The 19,319-nt window shown below is 54.1% G+C and overlaps 4 protein-coding genes across 4 annotated transcripts; 2 read left to right on the top strand and 2 right to left on the bottom strand.

Annotated features, from left to right (window-relative positions):
• Nucleotides 1-7,346: 7,346 nt before the first annotated feature.
• On the top strand, nt 7,347-9,122 carry PG998_004710 (molecular chaperone DnaJ; the record flags this gene model as incomplete). Its single annotated transcript, XM_066871528.1, has 1 exon — nt 7,347-9,122. The coding sequence occupies one exon, from the start codon at nt 7,347-7,349 to the stop codon at nt 9,120-9,122; it is 1,776 nt and encodes a 591-aa protein (XP_066731625.1).
• Nucleotides 9,123-11,741: 2,619 nt separating this feature from the next.
• PG998_004711 (uncharacterized protein) lies at nt 11,742-13,665 on the bottom strand (the record flags this gene model as incomplete). The annotated part of the gene is made up of 3 exons (XM_066871529.1): nt 11,742-11,768; nt 11,863-13,354; nt 13,475-13,665. 3 exons carry the CDS (start codon nt 13,663-13,665, stop codon nt 11,742-11,744), a joined length of 1,710 nt encoding a protein of 569 aa, XP_066731626.1.
• A 2,050-nt stretch (nt 13,666-15,715) lies between these two features.
• On the top strand, nt 15,716-16,231 carry PG998_004712 (uncharacterized protein; the record flags this gene model as incomplete). The annotated part of the gene is made up of 1 exon (XM_066871530.1): nt 15,716-16,231. One exon carries the CDS (start codon nt 15,716-15,718, stop codon nt 16,229-16,231), a length of 516 nt encoding a protein of 171 aa, XP_066731627.1.
• A 195-nt stretch (nt 16,232-16,426) lies between these two features.
• On the bottom strand, nt 16,427-18,823 carry PG998_004713 (uncharacterized protein; the record flags this gene model as incomplete). Its single annotated transcript, XM_066871531.1, has 5 exons — nt 16,427-17,337; nt 17,507-18,053; nt 18,189-18,219; nt 18,289-18,616; nt 18,664-18,823. 5 exons carry the CDS (start codon nt 18,821-18,823, stop codon nt 16,427-16,429), a joined length of 1,977 nt encoding a protein of 658 aa, XP_066731628.1.
• Nucleotides 18,824-19,319: the final 496 nt, after the last annotated feature.

The raw sequence follows: 19,319 nt of genomic DNA on the forward strand, positions 1-19,319 counted from the left end.
GACATCGATCCCTTCAGCCTTGTCGTTTTTTCGGATATATGTTGGGCATCACCGTGGGCCGTCTGATGTTTTGCTCCTCTTCGCTGACTCCTCCGCTCTTCTTTTAGCTCACGACAGCTTCATTTCTGGGCGATTGAGCTTGATGACCAATATGGGGTTTCATGCGGCTCAACATGCCCTCCATGTCGCCGTTGGGTAGAAAGAAACAAATCTACGCGAGTGCTAGGCCGGCGACGAACGCCCGAACAGTCCCTCTACTGAGTCTCTCGTCGGCTGGGAAGCCGACCGCGAAGAGGCTCTCAGTCCAAGATGCACTTTCGCCCCGGATGTCTTGCATGGCGAAAGACAAGCAGCGTCACTAGTCAGAAGCGTCAAGCTTTTCTGCCCGTGTGAGACTTTCTGACTCTTGTGGCGGCAACTCTCGGACTTGATGGCATCTTTAGTACAGGTAGTAGCTTGCTTGGGGGTTTTTTTTCTTTCTTCCTTTCTTTTCTTGACACCAGCCATGCATTGCGCATCTCACGCAGAGATGACTCCACAGTCTTTCGGACATGCCTGACAGATGAATATTGCCTAACTTTGCACCGGTCTCCAACTTCGCATGGTAAGACTCAATATGCGACTGATGGCTGACCCTGATCAACAGGGTTAAGAGTTGCCTTAGCCCTCAATCATCGACCCAGGCACAGCAGCGCGCTGTTCGACTCTGGGGGGACGGGTCCTGGCTTGAACTTGGGACGGGGGAGAGTACAGTAGCACTGAAGAATAGGGTTGAGTTGATATGACATGCATGCAGGAATGCCATGGCCGATTGCGGTGCATGGCGTAAATCCCATCACTTGATAGGGGAGTCTTGTCTTCTATATATTTTCTTTTGTTCGGGCCAAATTCAAAGTGAAGTTTGAGCTATGCTGTACGTACAGTATGGCGACAGCATTGCCTCTTGGGGGGCCCTCACACCGGCCGCAGGGTCTTTCCCCATATACAGCCAAGAAGGCTGAGATTCTCACGTACGCATGTATCTAGTATGCAGTATCCCGAGCACAGCAGACTAGAAAGTGAGACATGCAGGAGAATGCCGCGATCTGTTTGTCGCTGATCGTGGTGATGGTGGGCAGAAAGACCTACGGGCGCTTCGAATGGGCCCAGGTCGACCAATGACACCTGATAAATGGCGGGGTAATGCACTGCTGAATCGTCAAGATTCTGTCCTGTCTGCATCGAAAATGTGATTTGCGGGCCTCTGATGCAGCCTCATTGTCTTGTCTCGTCTCGTGAATGGTGTAAGCATGGGGGAAGAAAGGGAGGGGAAGCATGGGATGGTGGATGGGATGCAGGCCGGGTTACCTGGCCGACTTTTATCCTTATTTTGCCCGTATATACATACATACATACTGCAGCGAGGGGTCCGACGCAGGCCCTCGTATCGTATCTATTCTGTTTCCTTCGCTTTCAGAGACCCGGGAAGGTTGAACAAAAAAGCAAGCCAACCTTGGAGCCGTTGGCAGTTGAAAGAAGGGTGATGCTCCGTACGCGTGCGTCCAACACATTCTCTGCTCTCTCTCCTTTACCAAGTCGCGCTCACCGCCCATGTAGCCAGCAGCGGCGGTCCTAATGCTATGCCATGCAGTGTATACATAACGTCAGCTGCTTCGGGATTTCGAGGGACAGCGTGTTTTTTCTTCTTCCCCTTCACTCCCTGCGCATGCTAGTTGCTAGTCCGACGGGGTTATGTATCATGGATATCTGAATGATTCTTTCTATTTGAAGCTCGACGATAGCAACCCAATTCATACTGTATTCGAGAGGAGCACCGCCTCTGAACTACCGTACTGTACGAATCCTTAATCACATTGGCAGCATGCAGCTCCTGTCCAAAGGAATCAGGGACTGAGGGGTAAAATGCGAGTATGGCGGGGCAATCTGGGAGGGCAGGCGACTGATACGTCGGCTTGCGACCTTTAAATCGGATCCCCTTAAGACCTATAGCGTCATGTACCTACAGCGATAGTCCGTCGTAGTCGCATCCTCCTGAGCTCTGCAGAACGAGAAACCGAACGCGGGTTTCAAGTCATGAGTTTGGTATTTGGCCGTGTCCTGGTATACAGGTCATGTGTCTTCGATAACGGGGTGTCGATGGAGGCCACTAAGAGAGGCTGGTTTGATCTAGCCATCAAGCCACCCCCCGTTGAAGTTGGGATCGGAATCCGTGAGAGGGAAAACTTGATCGGGTGTCCGATGTAAGGCACCTGGCTACTGGCACCTGGGACCTTGGCCAGGTAAGGCCGGCGGCATCCACAAGGCGCCATACATTCGGAGCTCGGCTTGGATATCTAGAATCACGATGTTGTACATAGAAGCACGTTACTATAGGAAGTCACAACCGGTTTTCTTTTGTTCCATCGGTCGGAAAAAGAAGCGGGAGATGCACACGCGCTATTGCTATACTATCCTATTTCGTAGGATGATCCTTGGTCGTGACCGTTGACCGCCGAAACAGGCAAGCGGGTGGATGTCCTCTGTAGCGAGTCAGAATGGTCCATCTGCCGTTCATCCAGTCGGTTAATTCTCTCTCGAGGCCAAGCTCTTTGCTCTTTGCTCTTTGCCCTTGGAGACAGGAGGCGGCAGAGATGGAAGTTTGCCGGTAACGACTGGCGACGAGCATGCCGAATTGTTCAGTTAGGTATAGGCCGTGAGTTTTTCTTTCTTTCTATCTTGAGCGTGGCTTATCCGTAGGTTAGTACCTACGTCCATAGCCATAGTCTATATTGCCGGGCGGGATTTTACTGGACGGAAAAGAAACGATGTGACTCCGCTTGGCGCCCACCCCTCGCAGCGCGAAGCATCACACACGAGACGATTTCAGCACATCCCACTACTCCCGCGTACGATTGCCAAACCATGAGGCCCCCACCATATGCCATGGTGTATAGTGCGCGAGAGCGCCCTGATCGTGATGGCGGGTGCCTTGTTGTGATTGTGTATCACACCCTCTCTGGCTTTGCCTACGCCCTACGCAGGCTCGATGTACCTGCTTCTCCGGCGTCGCGATTGGCCAGTCGGCACAGGAGAATCTGACCTCTGGGTGCGGCCTTTTAAGTGTGTGTGACCGGCGCCGTCTTACTACATCGGCAGCCAGGGTCCAACAGCTTCCAATCGTTCCATGCAGCTAGGACTCGGCTTGACTGATGAAGGTTGCGCTTCTCTGACGGGGTGGGTGCACTTGTCAGACCCAGCTGCAACGAGAGGAAGCACGCACATGAACCGTACTTATCATGTGTGCCAGCCAAGTACATTCAACTCCATCGTCGTCATCATAGACCCAAAGAAAGACAGAGGGAAAAAAATCTCTAGAGAGGGTGCAGAGGAAAGGAGCAAGGCTCCTGCTAAAAGGTAGAGCTAGCCACTACTAGTCGGACGATGCAGCAGCTATGGCAGCACCTCGACCATCGCCGCGATCAGAAACGAAGCAATCAATCAATCAATCAAGCAAGCAAGCAATCAGCTGCTTTGCTGGCTGCATATGAGAGCCAAAATGGCCTAGCACGGCGGCACTCTTATCGAGTCGTGGCCCAACAAGCCCGCATTCCATTACTCTGCTTTTGCGTCGTGGCCTGATGCGTGCAACACGTGGACAGCGTCTTTTGCCAGAGTGATGATGAAATGATCCTCACAACATGGGACTATCGGCGACGACGAAGCAGGTTGTGTGTGCATTCTTCTGGGAATGAACCACCATCACGAGAGGAGAGGCCCGGCTGCCAGCGAGGTTTCGGAGGGTCGCGGCAGCCATTTATAGCAAGACAACCGGAATGAGGCTGCCAATCCAGAGATGCGCTGGAAATGATTGTATTGATTGTATGTAATGTGATGATGCACTAAATCCACACGGTCTTGTTGCTGGCCATGCCAATCCAATCGGCACGAGGTCGGAAGGACGCCGGGCCTGCATACAACGTCCCATGTTTCGAAGGCCGCAGAATTGTCACGATGCTTTGGGTTTGCACTCTCGTCCGAACCAGTCAGACGCTCCCATCCACGAATCAAATACACACATAGCACATAGGCTATTGCGATTGGACGGGGTGGATGTTCCCGGGCTTGGACACACTGGATCTTCTGGATAAACATGCAATCGATAAGCTAGGCGGGTCGTTCGTTCCCCCAAGCCCCCTTCCCCTACCCCTACCACCTACATACATACGTAGTTGAACCGGCGCAGCTGGCAAGCAGAGGCTGTCAACGATCGCCGTCGTGCTTTGCTTGCCCCTGGTGCCAGCTGTTGGCCCGTCCTCGCCAATAGGCTCCCCCCTCCCGAGGCCGCCCACCGCCCACCGCCCGGCCGTTGGACGCGTCCGCAGATCATCTGAGATGCGTGGACAAAGGAAACTGGGGAAAACTTACATCATAGGGGTCGGCCTCGTGGCCGCTGGTGATCCACGGTTGGGCCTCTTGTCGAGCTTTGTAAATGAATTACCGCCATGCAAACCCAGAGATGACTCCTCCTGCTGCTACACGCCATGCGTAACATTCCATCTTCGAGAACAATGAGGCTACGAGACGGCGATAAAACAAAGGTGGAGGCAATGGGGATATAGTCGAGCGACTTGGCCAGTCACCATGCTCACCGCCATTGCACGCTCAAGTACTTCACTGACTTACCGACGGAATAACACTCACAGCAACAACCCGACTTCCAGGTTTCAGCAGCAGTAGCTTCCTCTGGCCCTGCGGATACATCCCCACCAGACATTGCCAAATCGAGACGGTCTTGACCCAGGCCGCCTCGCAATTCACCAGGTCAACAACAGACCGCAACTGCGAAGGGAGGAGAAAACAACAATCCAGTCGGGCATCGTGGGGTTGCTTGATAATAGGAGACTGGCATCAAAGCAAGGCTGGTGGTGGAAATAGGAGTATAGCATATAGCTTGCCACCGGCCGCACGCTCGTTCTGCTGAGGCAAAAGAATTCATCATCATCATCATCATCATCATCGTCCATCGAGTCTTCTCTTACCCGAGAGGTTGAGGTTGAAACACCGAGCAACCCATACCCAGCTGCACCGCCCATTCTTGCCACCGCTACCAGCCCTGTCAGGAACGTGAATCAATCTGGGAGGCTTTTACATTACAGCTTGGCTCATATTGATTCATATCATTTCGCCGTCGCGGAATTCGCCTTCCAAACAAATCGATAAGGACCGCTCCGGTACTTACTTACATTGGGGACTCTTCTTAAGGGAGGCCCATTTTCATCCGGCAGGCTGGGATCTCTCTCTACCTGCATCAGGAAATCATCGACAGTTCGGGTTTCCTCCCACGGCTCGCCTTCTGGCCGTTTGACTCCGTTCGTTGCTCTGTTGCACATCTGCCTGCATGTACACACCCACTCATACATGCTTGATAGGATTGGACGTTATTTGTAACCGGCTGGCCGTTTGTCGCGCGCACTCACCGACTGATATTGCTCACGCACCCGAGACCAGGGGTCTGATTATCTAAGATCACAAGGTCGTTGCATCTTGGCCGTAACACACACATATCAACCACACACTGCGAGCTGGTACCTAGCTATCTTACCACCGCCATACATACCCCGGACTTCCAGGGTTGGTCATCATCGCCGTCGCCGAATACTCCTTTCCTTCCCATAGGATCGGAAGGGACAGAGTGTTTTTTTTGTTTCATTCTTCTGACCTGAGCAGAGAAGAAGTGCGAAAATAAGCAGGTTTATATTCGTCTTCGTCGTCATCCAATTCATAGCTTTGCCGGCTTCTTCCTAGGTCAACCTCTTCGCCAACCGGCTCAAATCAAACACGCAACACCATCTGATTTGCAACCCTTCGGGCGGCCTAGCGGGACTGGATCGCAGAGTTCAGATCCTCCTTCGCCCTTTGGATCGAGGGTACCCCGTACCTGCCCCCCCAAGATACGACACGACGCATCGGACGGGGAAGGCAACTATCATTCAGCTCCGAGCGACTAAAGAAGACACTGTGTGCCAGGCAGTGTATTTGGATTACTCTAGATCCTATCCCTTCGGTCCTCTTCTAGCGAGAGCGAGCGAGCATTGCATTTGCATTACGAAAGCGAGAGAAGCACGAAAGGTACATTGGCCAGTTGTGCAGCAGTGCATTTACGGTCTTGTACCGCTTTAAGCTGAAGAAAAGCATCGGCCAGGGCGAAAGAGCGAAAAGCCAGCGGCAATCCCTGCTCAGCTCAGCGCACCGTCCCAAGCCCTCCGCCCGTCAGTTGCCCGCTTTGCCTTGGACTGGCGCTACTTTGGCCCGCTGCCAAAAGGGACGATCGCTTGTCCAGGACTTCCTGCCACTGTGAGTTAGTGCGCCTCCCAGCTAGCCCAGCAGTACTTGGGTACCTGGCCTCACCCGGCACCAAGGCCTGCTTCAGTAGGTACATCCTTATCCTCTCCCATGTACCCCAACCGACCACCCAGCATCCCCCCCCATCGCAGGTCTCCAGTGACCAGTCAAGTCAGCCTTCTGCGATGGTCTGGTCTATTCCATCGGGATTGGACATGACTGACTGATTGATTGACAGAATCCTTCCAAGTCGGAAACTAGAACAGCAGCAAGTGGCACGGTCGGTGGACCACCACAGCACACGCTCGACCATTCAGCGCCGCTCTTGCGACTCTCTCGGCCCCATTTGTGCCTTTCTCACGCAGTTCACTTGCGTCGCTACGCTGCCAGCTACGACTGTACAAACTCGCTCCCAGCTTGGCACTCAAGCCTCAAGAACCAGGCTCACCCTCCATCATTTTTGGCCTCGTTTCCTTTCCCCTTCCTTCCTCAAGTCACGCCGTGACCTCATCGCCAAACAACTTCCTTCATTTTCAACCACCCGGTTTTCCCATCAATCCATCCCCCCCCCAACCCAATCCTCCCACCAACACTCACACACACTCACATACACTACTGGGAACGTCAATCCGATCCCGATCCCATCTTGTTTTCTCTGGAGCCCAGTTCTTAATTGAATCTGAGCCTATCCCCTTTTGAGGTTGCCTCGTGAACTGCACTCTACCGACACGTTCCCCCGGCTTTTACATCATTCCCTCGGCTACCGACACCTACTCTTGTTTCACTGCTGGTCAAACGCTTCAAGACCTGGTTGCTACCATTTTCGCAATTCCCCATGCGATAGACTTCTTCACCATCTATAACCCGCCAAGTTGTTGCTTTTCCGTCTTCTTGCCCAAGACCCCAAGCGACATATCCACACCAGGATCCAGCCAGTTGCAGAGCCAAGGCAGAAGCAATTCAGTCAGCCTCGCCAGCAGAGCCCGGAACGGTGGAGCTAGCCTCCGTCACAACCGCCCGTCATCATGTTCACCCTGCCTGATGATCCCTACGCACGCTTAGGTGTTTCCAAAGATGCTCAGATCCCCGACATCCGGTCGGCGCACCGGAAGCTGGTCCTCAGGTGTCACCCGGACAAGGTGTCAGACCCGGAACAGAAGGCCATCAAGCAGGAAGAGTTCCAGAAGGTGCAGCGAGCATACGAGATGCTCTCCGATAGCAAGGAGCGACAAAAGTACGACGACATGGTCCACGCCAACGAGATGGAGAAGGAGAATGCCCGCAGGCGCGCTGAGGCCGCAGCTTTCTCCAGCCGCTCGCCTCCTCGTCGCGAATCCGCCGCCACCGAATCGCATCACTACAACGTGAGAATGGCTGAGCCACGCTTCGATCGCTCGGCGTCCGGCTATGCCTCCTCGCCTAAAGGCACCCCGGTCTATTCAACACGAACTCCGCCGCGGTCATACGAAGAGAACATCTACAGCAGCTACGACGAACGGGAACCCAGGAGTTCGCGGAAAGCCGCGCATACTACTTATGAGAGGGAGGTGCCTTCTTCGAGACGCGCAGAAGACGAGAAGCGGACAAGGAGAGAGGCGGACAAGGCCTGGGACAAGCAGCGGGAAAAGGCCGAGAAAGACAGACGCAAAGCTGAGGAGAAGGAGCGGGATCGCAAGGAGAAGGAGAAGGAGAAGGAGAAGGATCGCCGTAAGAAGGATGAGAAGAGTCAGCAAAAGGAACGGAAGCGCGACAGTGACGAGAAGCGAACCCGTCACCGATCACCCTACCGTGAGGAGGAACAACCCATCATTGTGGATGCCTTACACAAGTCAGAGAAACCCTCCAAGACCAAAGCCAACACTCATGCCAAGGTTCAGGCCGCGCCTGTACGGGAAGCCATCAGACCCGCGGAGCCGTCCGAGGACCGGCACCGCTCGAAGCAAGATGCCCATTTGGAGTTTGCGGCGCATTATCTGGCGACCTCGCGTAGTAAAGTGGCTCCTGGACTTGCTAGGTCGAAAACCTATCATCCATCAACTGACGCACGCTATGCGCCACCGGTCCCTACGCCCCCTCCTGCGGTGAATGCTATGGCGCCGCCGCCGCCTCCTATCCATGAAGAGGATGAGCCGGTAAAGCGGTCCTCGGCGCGCCGTTCGTCAAACGACACGCCCCGTTCCAAGCTCTCCTCATCTCACAGAAAGGAAGCACCGCGGACGGTACCCGGGTTGAAGAAATTCCAATCAATGCCTACCCAGCGCCATTCACCCCCCGAGGTCCCCGAATCCCCTCCCAGGACTTTACACCGCTCTCAGACTGAATCTTACTCGCGGCCGCTTCCTGGGGGCCACCCTGGTCTCTCTCGCGCCCAGACGTGGTACCCGGCGACAGCAGAGGAGGACTACCGCGATAGGAGTAGATCCAGACATCATGCCCGTTACCACAGTGACGAGGACTACGATAACTACTCCGAAGACGAACGTTTCTCGCGCCGGCCCACAAGGCACCAATCCCCCGAAGCGCCCAAAAACAAGTTCCGCTACACGGTTGAGGGTAGCAAAGCCATCCCCGTCCGCCCTCGTGCTGAGTCACCCGGGAGACGCGGGTACAAGGCCGCCCCCTACTACGGTCATGAGGCAAGCACGGGACGCCCAGTGGCTTCTTATGAGGCTTATGAGCCGCAACAAGCTGCCTACTTTTCCAAAGTCAAGTACGCTCCGAGATATGACGTTGACGACGTAGCATACGCTCCTTCGGAATCCGGTTATCGTGTGACGGAGCCTACTCCATACGTGTACTGAGATGCTTCACCATTTTTTTCTCGGTTGCTATTACCTCTTCTCGGGTTCTTGCGGGGTCCTACCGCTGCTATACTCCTGGAAGTCTTATGACAACGTTGAAGTTGGCTGTATTTTTTTTATTTTTTTTTCTTTGCTGTTTATTGTTTTTTTTCATCGCATTTTCACTGGCGTGCACTGCTACGAGGGAAATATCCTGGCCAGGAAGGGCCATTTGGAGTTTGGGAGACGCTTTATCGGGCGGAGGGTTTTCACAACAATCTATCACACCGATCTGAAATTCAATGAGATGCAGTAACGATTTGATGTCTTGGATGAAAGGCTGGCGGGACCAGAGACGTTTTCCATGAATGGGGATGGGCTGAGAGGAGCGGTTTCTCGATTTCGATCCAACCACAACATCGAACGCCTCATCGGTCATGCTCACCTACCTGCTATGAGCTTACGCCTCTTTCCTCCGCCAGCCAGCTTTTTGACGAGTCTCACCGGAGAAATCATGCCGTTTCTGGCTTTTCACGTGTACTTTTGGGAATATTCTGGGGGAGGGTCTTCTAACTTTGCTATTTACGTTTTTCCTCAAGTCGTAACTCGACACCACACTCACGCACGCTACGTCATATCATACCATACCATATCATTATACATATCTATCTATACACACCAATTGCATCATCCGTATGGGGGATTGGGGGGTTGTGGGAAAGGGTTTCACTCACTGGGCTGGGTTGTACAAAGTTCGCTTTTGGGGCAAAGGAAACGGGCGCCATTCGTTTCTTTTTTTACGGGATTGACGATCTTCGAGTTCATCCCAACATTCGCTATTTACAACAATGCGTTTCGCTTGTTTACATTCATTCCTCGCCGAGTACGAGAGGGAGTTGGTGTCGGTGTTCGCCTAATAGTGGCACGGCAAAGAGGCATGATGACAAGACGGACGCCTCAGGGTAACCTCAAGAGTGCTCGGAGGCGAAGTCGACTTGTACGGGAATGCAGTCTCCTAATTGGTCAGGGTGCATGAGTGTGACCGACGAAGGCAGCTGCAGCAGAAGAAGACGATGTTCGTTGGAATACGCATCGTCGCTGCCTGCTGCCTTCGTGGCTATGAAATTGACGATTTGCGTTGCGTTGAGCATCGGGTTTCTTCCTACTCTCCAAAATCACTTCCGAGTTCTTTCTTATGCTATGTCAGTGAACTGTGACATACACGCATGATATACCGAGATCACAGGCAGTCCCGATTCTCACCTGCCCCTTGCCCAATTGCTCTGAGTGCTAAGTATCGTTGGGGCGCGGTGATATCAAATTCCGACGTTGCATTTCTGTGCTGGTAGCAAAACTTTATAAGTGGCTGTTGCCTGCGGCATCTTGGCACATTATGCATGTTGGCTGCTTGCTATATGAGGCTCACTTACGATCCAAGTGGCTCGCGAGCTGGCAAGACCCCAGGGACAGGATGTACGCCTTGCTTGGCCCTTTTTTTACATACGGCCGGCCGAGCTATCATACCCAATTATACCATGCCAGGAAAACAAGTTTATACCGATATGGCAAGGTATATTGCTTCCGAGTTCTCCTAGAGCCTTCTGTTCCGCCTCGCATCTGTGCTGTGTCGTCGTTCGGGCTGGGATGGGCTGACACTAACCGTTGTCGAATCCAATGGCATTCAGCAATGATTGATAAGGCCCGAAAAATGGCTGTCCAAGTTTGTATGGCCACTCAAATCCAACTCCAATCTATCAATGTATCTTCAGGTTCTGAAAATGCCCACTGAAGCATTCTGCGACTATCTAGTATATATTCCGAATCTCGTCTTTCTTGAGTCCCCCAAGATGATTATAGCCGAGACTGCGGCAGATGACTATATATGTGGCGATTGGGTTCAGCATGTTGGATACATTGCTGCCAACCACCTCCTGAAGCTTTTGTGTGAAGATCTGGACTTGTGGGATCGTTTGATTGAGCGCATGGTGGACTGGACCTCAACATACCGTTGACGATATCTCATAGGTCGGGATTCCGTGGCACCACAAACTCTCTCGGAGATCCGTTACATTGCTTCCGTTTTGTCCCCAGTGGACAGCGCTACAGAGGCTGTATGGTCTATCGAAGATGATCGTTACCCTGTTAGCGAGTCGGCACGGGTTCGCATTGAGAAGCGGGCTCTGGCATGGCGTGTTCTTCTCAGACTCTTTCTGGCAACGTGCAACCAGGGGCTCCGCACAATCAAGAGAGCAGTACCAAACTGCTGCACCACCCACAAACAGCTTGGGCCGGCCAGACACTCAACGTGGCGTCCGGCAGGGGATTTATGACGACAATGTGAAATGTGACATAGAAACTGTTTAATAAAACTAAAGGGGGTATAATATGTAAAACACAACACGATAACAACCGCACGCCGAGTCGCACTACCCATGTGCGCATCATGCAACCAATGTGCCAACTTCCACCGACCAGGCGAACATATGCTCGGATTTTCTCCTATATTTGGCCATGTCCCAGCCTCCACTTACTTGTTTCCCTGATCTTACATGCCTAGTTGTACTTGGACATTCCGCCCACGCTCATGCCAATCTATCCAAAGCTTCCTCTTCCCCAACCGGTTACGGCGGCACATTGCCACTAAACGAGAACGTACAATGAACAGATCTATTCCAACTGTTAGTATTTTACTTCGATACGACGAAAAAGCACCAACGCAGAAGGAGGAAGGGCCAACTCCGTGGGGGAAAATTCGACTTACCAGACTAAGCCCCAAAACCATACTGCACCAAAAGCAGACGTTGTTGAGCGTCTTCTTGCCGCGGACCCAACGGGTGCGCTGGAGCATGACGATGGGCAGCTGGAGCATCTGACAGATGAACCCGTAACCGCGGATCTTCTTCGTGATGCAGGCCATGACAATCTCGTGGCCGAGGGCCGAGACCAAGAACGTAATGAGGGTGGCCATGGGCCGGCCGATGCGCTGCTTGGACGTGGCGTAGACGTGGCGCCGCAGGAACGAGTAGACGGGCACGTTCCACTCGCGCGAGAACTCCATCCAGTCGGTACTGTTCCACCAATCGGCGTAGAAGTGGCGGTCGGCGAAGCGGGTGATCTCGGCGAAGGCGCCGAGAACGTATTCGAAGATGACCAGGAATACCAATAGGAAGGTCAGCATGAAGGGGAACAGGAGCCACGAGATGGTCTCGGCCAGGATCAGCATCGTGTCCAGCATGCTCTTGTTGTTGTGGGTGTCGATCAGGCCCTGGTGCGACTCTTGCAGGACGGGCAGGATGAACTCCTCGGAGATGATGGTCAGTAGGAAAATGCAGCCGAAGGTGGCGACGATCTTGGACACGAGCGGGATCCAGTTGATGTGATCGTTGCGCGGGTACTCAAGCTCGTAGCACAGCGTCGGGCAGAGCAGGTAGTCGGCGTAGTTGGGCCAGGTCAGGTTGCGCGGGTAGGTGATGTTACCGATGGGGCTCGTCAGCTCGCGAGCGAGGTCGGCGCGGAGCTGGGCCAGGCGCTCGATCTCGGCGTCGCTGTGGCTGCCGCCGTCGCTGTCGTTTCCGTTCTCGCCGTTCTCGCTCGGTGCCACCTTGCTCTTGTGCGCGAATTCGCCCATCGGGTTCTCGACCGTCGGGTACACGTAGGCGGGGGCCTTGGACGCCGTGGTCATGGGGTCGTCGAGGGCGCGCAGACGCTTCTCCGTCTCGGACAGGTGGCCGTTGTAGAAGGCGTACGAGTGCATCTTCATGAGCAGCACCATAGTATGCAACAGGAAGAATACCTGGGCCGTCCAGGTCCAGTGCAGCGCGAAGGGCACGAAGACCCAGAAGGCGAGCCAAGCGACCTGGTAGACGCTCTGGACCGCCATGGCGCCCTGGTCCCAGCCCATGCCCCCCTGGGTCTTCCGTGAAAGCCGGGCCAAGGGCAGGCTAATGGCGGTGGTGGCGACCATCAGGAAGTCGGCAATGGCCAGATGCCACAGTTTCACCGTGAACAGGGTCCAAATCTGCACGCGCAGCGGGGAGCCCGTGTCCTTGATGTTGCGCAGCATCGAGGTGATAGCCATGATGGCCAGGCCGATCCAGAACAGGTTGAAGAAGCCGTGAAAGTCGCGGTAGTCGGACTCCGGGTCGAAATGCGACACGCGTGCCGTGTAGTCAATGGTCGGGAAGAGACGGCGCCGCTGCTCGGCTCTAACTTGCTTGCGCGCGTACGAGAGGGCTTTGGCGGACTGGGGGCGTCTTCGGGAACGGGCGTCGAGCGGCCACTATAATTTGCAGACAGGAACTAGTCAGCATCATCCGTCATTGATTCTCGTCGCCTCTGCCCAAGTTGTGGCTGTGGTTGCGGGAGTTGCGTACCTTGTCAGGCCCGACACGGTGCCGTTCTCGGGCATGGTGAGATAGCCATTGCTCGATGTCACCGACACGTTACTGGCCTGCCGTGTGAGCTCGGCCAGTTGTGGGTTAACAGGTTTGCGAGGTCGAGGTCGGAGGACGTGGTCATGGTCGCCGTTCATGGCGGCGGACGCCTCTGCGCCGGTTGCGGCCATGTCGAGTTCTGGCTGGTATGCAATGTGGTGGTGGGTGTGCCAAAGCCTCTCCCGCCAGACCTTAGCAGTGACAGATGGGCGAAGTTAAAAACGCAGGAACAATAGAATATAATAGAAGACGCAAGTATATAAAGTTTGGCTCCGGAGAATTGATTGCACTCGACGCTGAACAGATGCTCGGGGGACGATCCGCTTGTGGTTGCTTGTGATGGGGGAAATCGAGTCAAGTCGTGGACAGACGAGCCTGAGTCAAAAGATGTCTGTCTTGATCCGGGCTGACGAAGGTATCCCAGCAGGTGGAGGAGGACATGCGGCTTGACCCGCAGGCTAGAAGGGGCGAGAGGGTTGTGTACTTGTAGTCGTGGTAGCAGTAGCAATAGCGATAGTATTGATGCTGTCTGAAAGGGGGCGTCGTCGAAAGTAAAGTAGCAGTGTTCAGTGTTCACTGTGTCCTCATGGAAAACCACTGGTGTTTCGAAGGGTTGCAGAGCTTGGGGGCCGTTGGTAGACACGAGGATAGGAGAGGGCCGAGGTTCCCCATCTATCATCTCATTCTTGCCTTCATTTCATTTCGTCCAATCCGTATTCCGAGCGGTATGCCTATTTCCTTGTCGCACGTCTTTTTCTTTGTGTTATGAAAAGCGGCGTGCATAGGCTGCCAATGGACGACATGCAGATTGGCAGATTGGCTGGTCTTAGACTTCGCAGGATACGCAAGCTCGTTTGCGTACGAGGCCAATTAGAAGCATCGCCGCTCCAGAGGCCAAGCCTGCGCAATGACATCAGCCCCACGAGATTGGGGGGCCTGGAGGTACATGTCCTGCCATCAACTGTGCCGGAAACCGCTCAGCAGTGCCGCGGGATCGAGTCCGATGATCTGTTTTCCGGCTGCTCACTTCACTTAGTCACTCTAGACGGATACGTCAGTCGCCAAATAAGCAATTGCCAAAACGAGCATGCCTGCCATCATGACCGTCGCAGCCTGGAAGCCTGGGCATCATCATTTGGCATCCCCCTCTAATCATTTCCCGACGGGGGGCGACGGGGCTCCTTTTTGGTGGGTTGCATACATTGGTCCCCTCAAAGTCGAGCGGTAGGCAGCCAGCCCCGTCCACAGCCCCCATCTTTTGCGGTGCCTGTACGCTTGGGGGTTGCATAATTCATGTAGCTATCGTCACTTCCATTATGGTGGCATTGGCTTTAGGCACCACATCTCATGAGCAAGGCGAATCTGGCTTGCGTGGATAAGGCATTCATTCGCGGCAAGGCCCTGAAAGCAGTTTTCGCAGCTTGGGGTCGGCCATGAAACAACTGAACAAGTGTCCTTCCTGATCGACAGCAACCCCCGAAACGATGAACAACTCGATGGAGAACACTAAGCTTCTAGAAGTCTTTATCTAGCACCCGATCTCGTGTAGAGGAGAGGATGGATCGAGGCCGGGGGTTGAAGACGCGGAGCCGCAGTTATTTGGCAGGCCAGTTGATTAGCCCTTATTCTCAGCCACCGTGGCTGTGGTTCTGTCCGATTCACTCCCTTACGTTCCCTCTACCGGTGCCCTTTCTCATCGCAAGCAGTGCCTATCTTGCAGCAAATAAGCCCTGGCGCTCGTAGTCTTCTGTGTACGAACAAGAATAATCGTAGATGCCGGTTGGTGAGCCGACAGGGACTCTGGAGAAGGATGTTCATCTGAAATGACCCTTGAAACTCGGTATTTCGACCGCCCTATCCACAAATCAGCCCCTGGTCTGCGACCCTGAAACCACACTTTGACTCGGAGGCGTTGCACGTCGGCTGTCAACGCGCGCGCGAATAGCTTCCAACGGCTGCTCTCCCGTTTTCCTGAAATCTCTGCAAGATAACATCCCAAGTCGGAATCTCCAGGTCGCATTAAGCAACTTCCCTCTGTCTTGCATTCATCCCATCAATCCATAACCCCGCGCGGCAAACCCATCTCTCCATCTTCCCCCTCCCCTTGAAGAAAGACATTCAGATCAACCCGCGCCTAATTAACGAGGGGACCACTCCAGCCCCCGCACCAATATCACCAAGATGCGCATTTTATCCATCCTCTTCACCATCCTCTGCTCCGCAGCAATCTACAATCTGCGCAGCATGCTCCAGGAGCTGGAGGAGGCCCAAAGCCACAATGAGGGCAGCAACGCGGCCAACCGCGTCAGCATCTACGAGAAGGACGTGCTGGCCACCACCATGTACGCCCTGGGCTCCGGCCTGGCCGTCAACGTCGTCTGCGCCTTCGCCGCGCGCCCGCTCGACCCGGAGATCATCCCCGGCACCGAGATGATGGCCTGCGCGCCCTACGGCATCGGCGCCGCCGCCCTCGCCGCCCGCCTGCACACCTTCTCCCTGGGCGGCTGGACCGCCGAGCACTGGGTCTACGCGCGCCGGACGGGCCCCGCGCAGCTCAAGAGCTGGCTCCGCAAGGATGTCGTAGGCCGCCTCGTCCGGGACGGGAAGAGGTTGATGACGGGCAAGGGCATGCCTATGGGTATGGCGACTGCTGGCTGCAGTGGTGACGCCGAGGAGGACAGCAAGTGCGAGCTTTGAGAAAAAGAGAACGGAACGTTTAGTAGCTTAGCCAGTTAGTTGATTACCTACTTATTCACTTACGGCGACCTCCATTACCACAGAAGCATGAAGTATGTCTCTTCGGCCATAGCCTTGTGTCTACTTGGTTTTCACCGCATCATGTCAATACATTGGTTTACTGCTTGTCTAATATTCCCATCCTCGTGTTTCTCGTTAACCAACATTTCTCAGAGATGCGATCCGCCGACTCGACGAGTCAGTCGCCTCAATGTCCCCGTCCAGGTTCAGGATACCACCGCCGTCATGGTCACCATCCTGGTCGAAGTACTGTGATATCCCCCTAGCGCGTGTCTGGCACGTCACCAGCAGCTTGTAGACTGGTCGCTGCTCCTGCTCTTCATCTCCCCGTTGGCTATTACTTACCAGCCGTACCAGTCGCCGGGTCAGTGCCTCCATGCTCGTACTCAGCGCTACCGTCTCGTACTGGCTGGCTCCATCAATCATGCACAGCAGCACGCTGCCAGGAGGTAATTGCGTCACGAGGGCGAGGAAAACGACGCACAGCGTGTTAAGCCGGCCCCGACGCAGCCGGGGCCAATCCTCTTCCTTGAGGAATGTAAAGTCAAGCTCCTGCTGCTGTTCCTTAATCTGCGTGAGTAACTGTCCGATGAAGCTGGCTACCATGGCGGTGACCGGGTTTGCTTCCTCCGTTGAAGGGCCGCGAAACCCCGGGCGGTGCCTGTCGCAGAAATAGCTGACGACGTAGGCACCGGGGCGGCCCGTCGAGACCCGCGTTACCTCCGCCACTACCAACCCGAGGGGTGAAACTCCTTCGCTGGTAGTCGGGTCCATGCGCCCATTCACAAGCAGCGCGGAAGAGGCCGGCTGGCCCACGCCGCTGCCGGCCGCCGGGCCGAAATAGGCGTCGAAGCGCGGATGGGTGACTAGGGACGCCGCGACAGCTTTAGGCTGCTCTTCGAGGGCAAGACCGCGCTGAATAGTGGCTTGGATATCTTTTGCGACGACTTTGGGGTCATAGCGTATCGCTTCTAGCACTCGGGACGCCGTGATCTCCGATGGCTGCGTTGGTAGTGACTGACTTGGTATTCGAGATGCTGCAGCTGCTATAGCATTGTTAATCAGAAAGGCAGCGTCCGGCTGGAGTAACTCATCTGACCAAAGGCTGATAGTTAGTTGTACATGGACTAGCTTTATCGCCCCTAGCAACTCAAGAAGACACAGGGAAAGGGGGCAAACAGTCTATCTGTCTCTGGGGAGAGGCTACAGACATACTCTTATGCTTGAGGACCAGACTTTCTTTGAACACGCGGTGCATGTCGCTCAAAATACGTATAGTAGCCTCCTGGTGTTGAAGATGCTTTTCGGAATTCTGATTGGTCTGCAATGATATGCGTTCATGATTTCTTGAGCGCTCTTGATGACACCGATGGGCCTCTTCTAGGACCCGCGCCGTGTATTCCTTTACATCTTCGATGCTGTCCATAAGGTCGGTCTTGTAGGTATTTTGTTGCAGAAGCGTCTGAAAGACTTTGCCTGGATAAGAGACCACGATATAAGTGAGCACAGAGGGGACGAGGAAAAGCAAGATAAAAGCAGTATAGATGATAAACTCACGAGTTTTACTGTCTGTGAAGAACTTCATAATTTGAATCAGAGCTCTTAATATGGTTCGAAAAAGATTAAATGTTTTCTTCTCAAGTGATCGATCCTGGTTCTCGTCGTAAATCTGCACGTATCTGCGGGCGCTTTCCATGGCCTCGGGTATGTCTGAGAGGGCTTTGAACACAGTCTCCTCGATCTTAGTGTAGCGGCCGGCTGCCTATGACCCAATTGCGTCAGCTTTGGTCCTTCTGACTTGCCCTCGCCGGGAAAAGTGCATGTCAGCGATGGGGTGATACTCTGCCTTATAGGGCTGTGCCGGATCATGCCTTGTTACCAACGACTAACAACTTACACCGATGACGACTTTGAAGACTCCGGCTATGCTATACCTCAAATGAGCCACCCATGATTCTTCGAAGTGCGTTACCTACTCGGGAAAAGGAGGGCCTCACCTTGATCCATAATCACCAGCGGGAAGTAGCTCCAGCCAGCTCTGGAACGCCTCAGAGTTCTGCCCAACTTTGTCAATGTACTGCATCGTCTTAGTCGACTTGATGGTCGACGTTCTCCACAGGGTGCTCGTCGCCTCCACCTCGCCCATCACCTCCTCCCATGTACAGTTTCGCAAGTCTTCCTTAGCGAGGGTCGTGACATTGCCTGTAGCCTTCTCTTTTGTCAGCTTCTTGCGCAAGTCTTCCGTCATCCGCAAAAGCTCTTGAATATCCTTGTCAGCTTCTTTCCACATCTCCGCGCTGCATCCAATATTAGAGCTGCTTGGTTCTGTGACTCGAAGATAGGGGCTGGCCAAAACCTTATCCGATCCTCACTTTCTGCCTTGTCAAGAAGGACAAACCCATTGAGGCGTTCATGATATACTGGCGTTGCCTCGCTAGCAGGTGCAATTCGGGTCTCGATGAACCTCGCTGCCTCATCTCGGGGGTGCCGTGGTCTCGATTGCAAGTAGTTCAGCCTCGAATTCTCTTCCATGGTTGAAACTATGACAAAGATCGAACTGTGGACGAGAGAAGGTTGGTCAAAAGAGCGGCCTGGTTGTGTTAGACAGCGCCCTGGCTGGTCATGCAACGTACGTACGTGGGCGAGTACCGAGTTCAGCCTGATCCTAGTACGATATCCGCTCCAGATAGCAAATAACGGCGAGAATCGTTGATGAGGTAGGCGAAAGCTACAATCTTAGTCTATTTAGAAGTGCCAAAACTCGGTACGGGCATGATTTCGTCCTCTGAACCCAGGCTGTCACTCGTTGCCTCGGCTGTGCGCCCTTTCCCCTCTTCTTCCACCTCCTGCATTCATTGACTCACACTGCTGACCTTGCATCTGGCACCCGACGCTGAAGCAACCACCACGATAAGACCTACCAGTTAATTGGCTAGCCACTGACCGCAATCACGGAACTAAGAGCCCGAAAGAGGAACAGTTCGTTGTGTCCCCCAAATTTTGTGCCGGGGAGCTGATCCATCAAAAC

The sequence above is a fragment of the Apiospora kogelbergensis genome, assembly GCF_038363985.1.
Source record: "Apiospora kogelbergensis strain CBS 113332 chromosome Unknown utg000003l_segment0_segment0, whole genome shotgun sequence".
NCBI classification, from domain to species: Eukaryota; Fungi; Ascomycota; class Sordariomycetes; order Amphisphaeriales; family Apiosporaceae; genus Apiospora; species Apiospora kogelbergensis.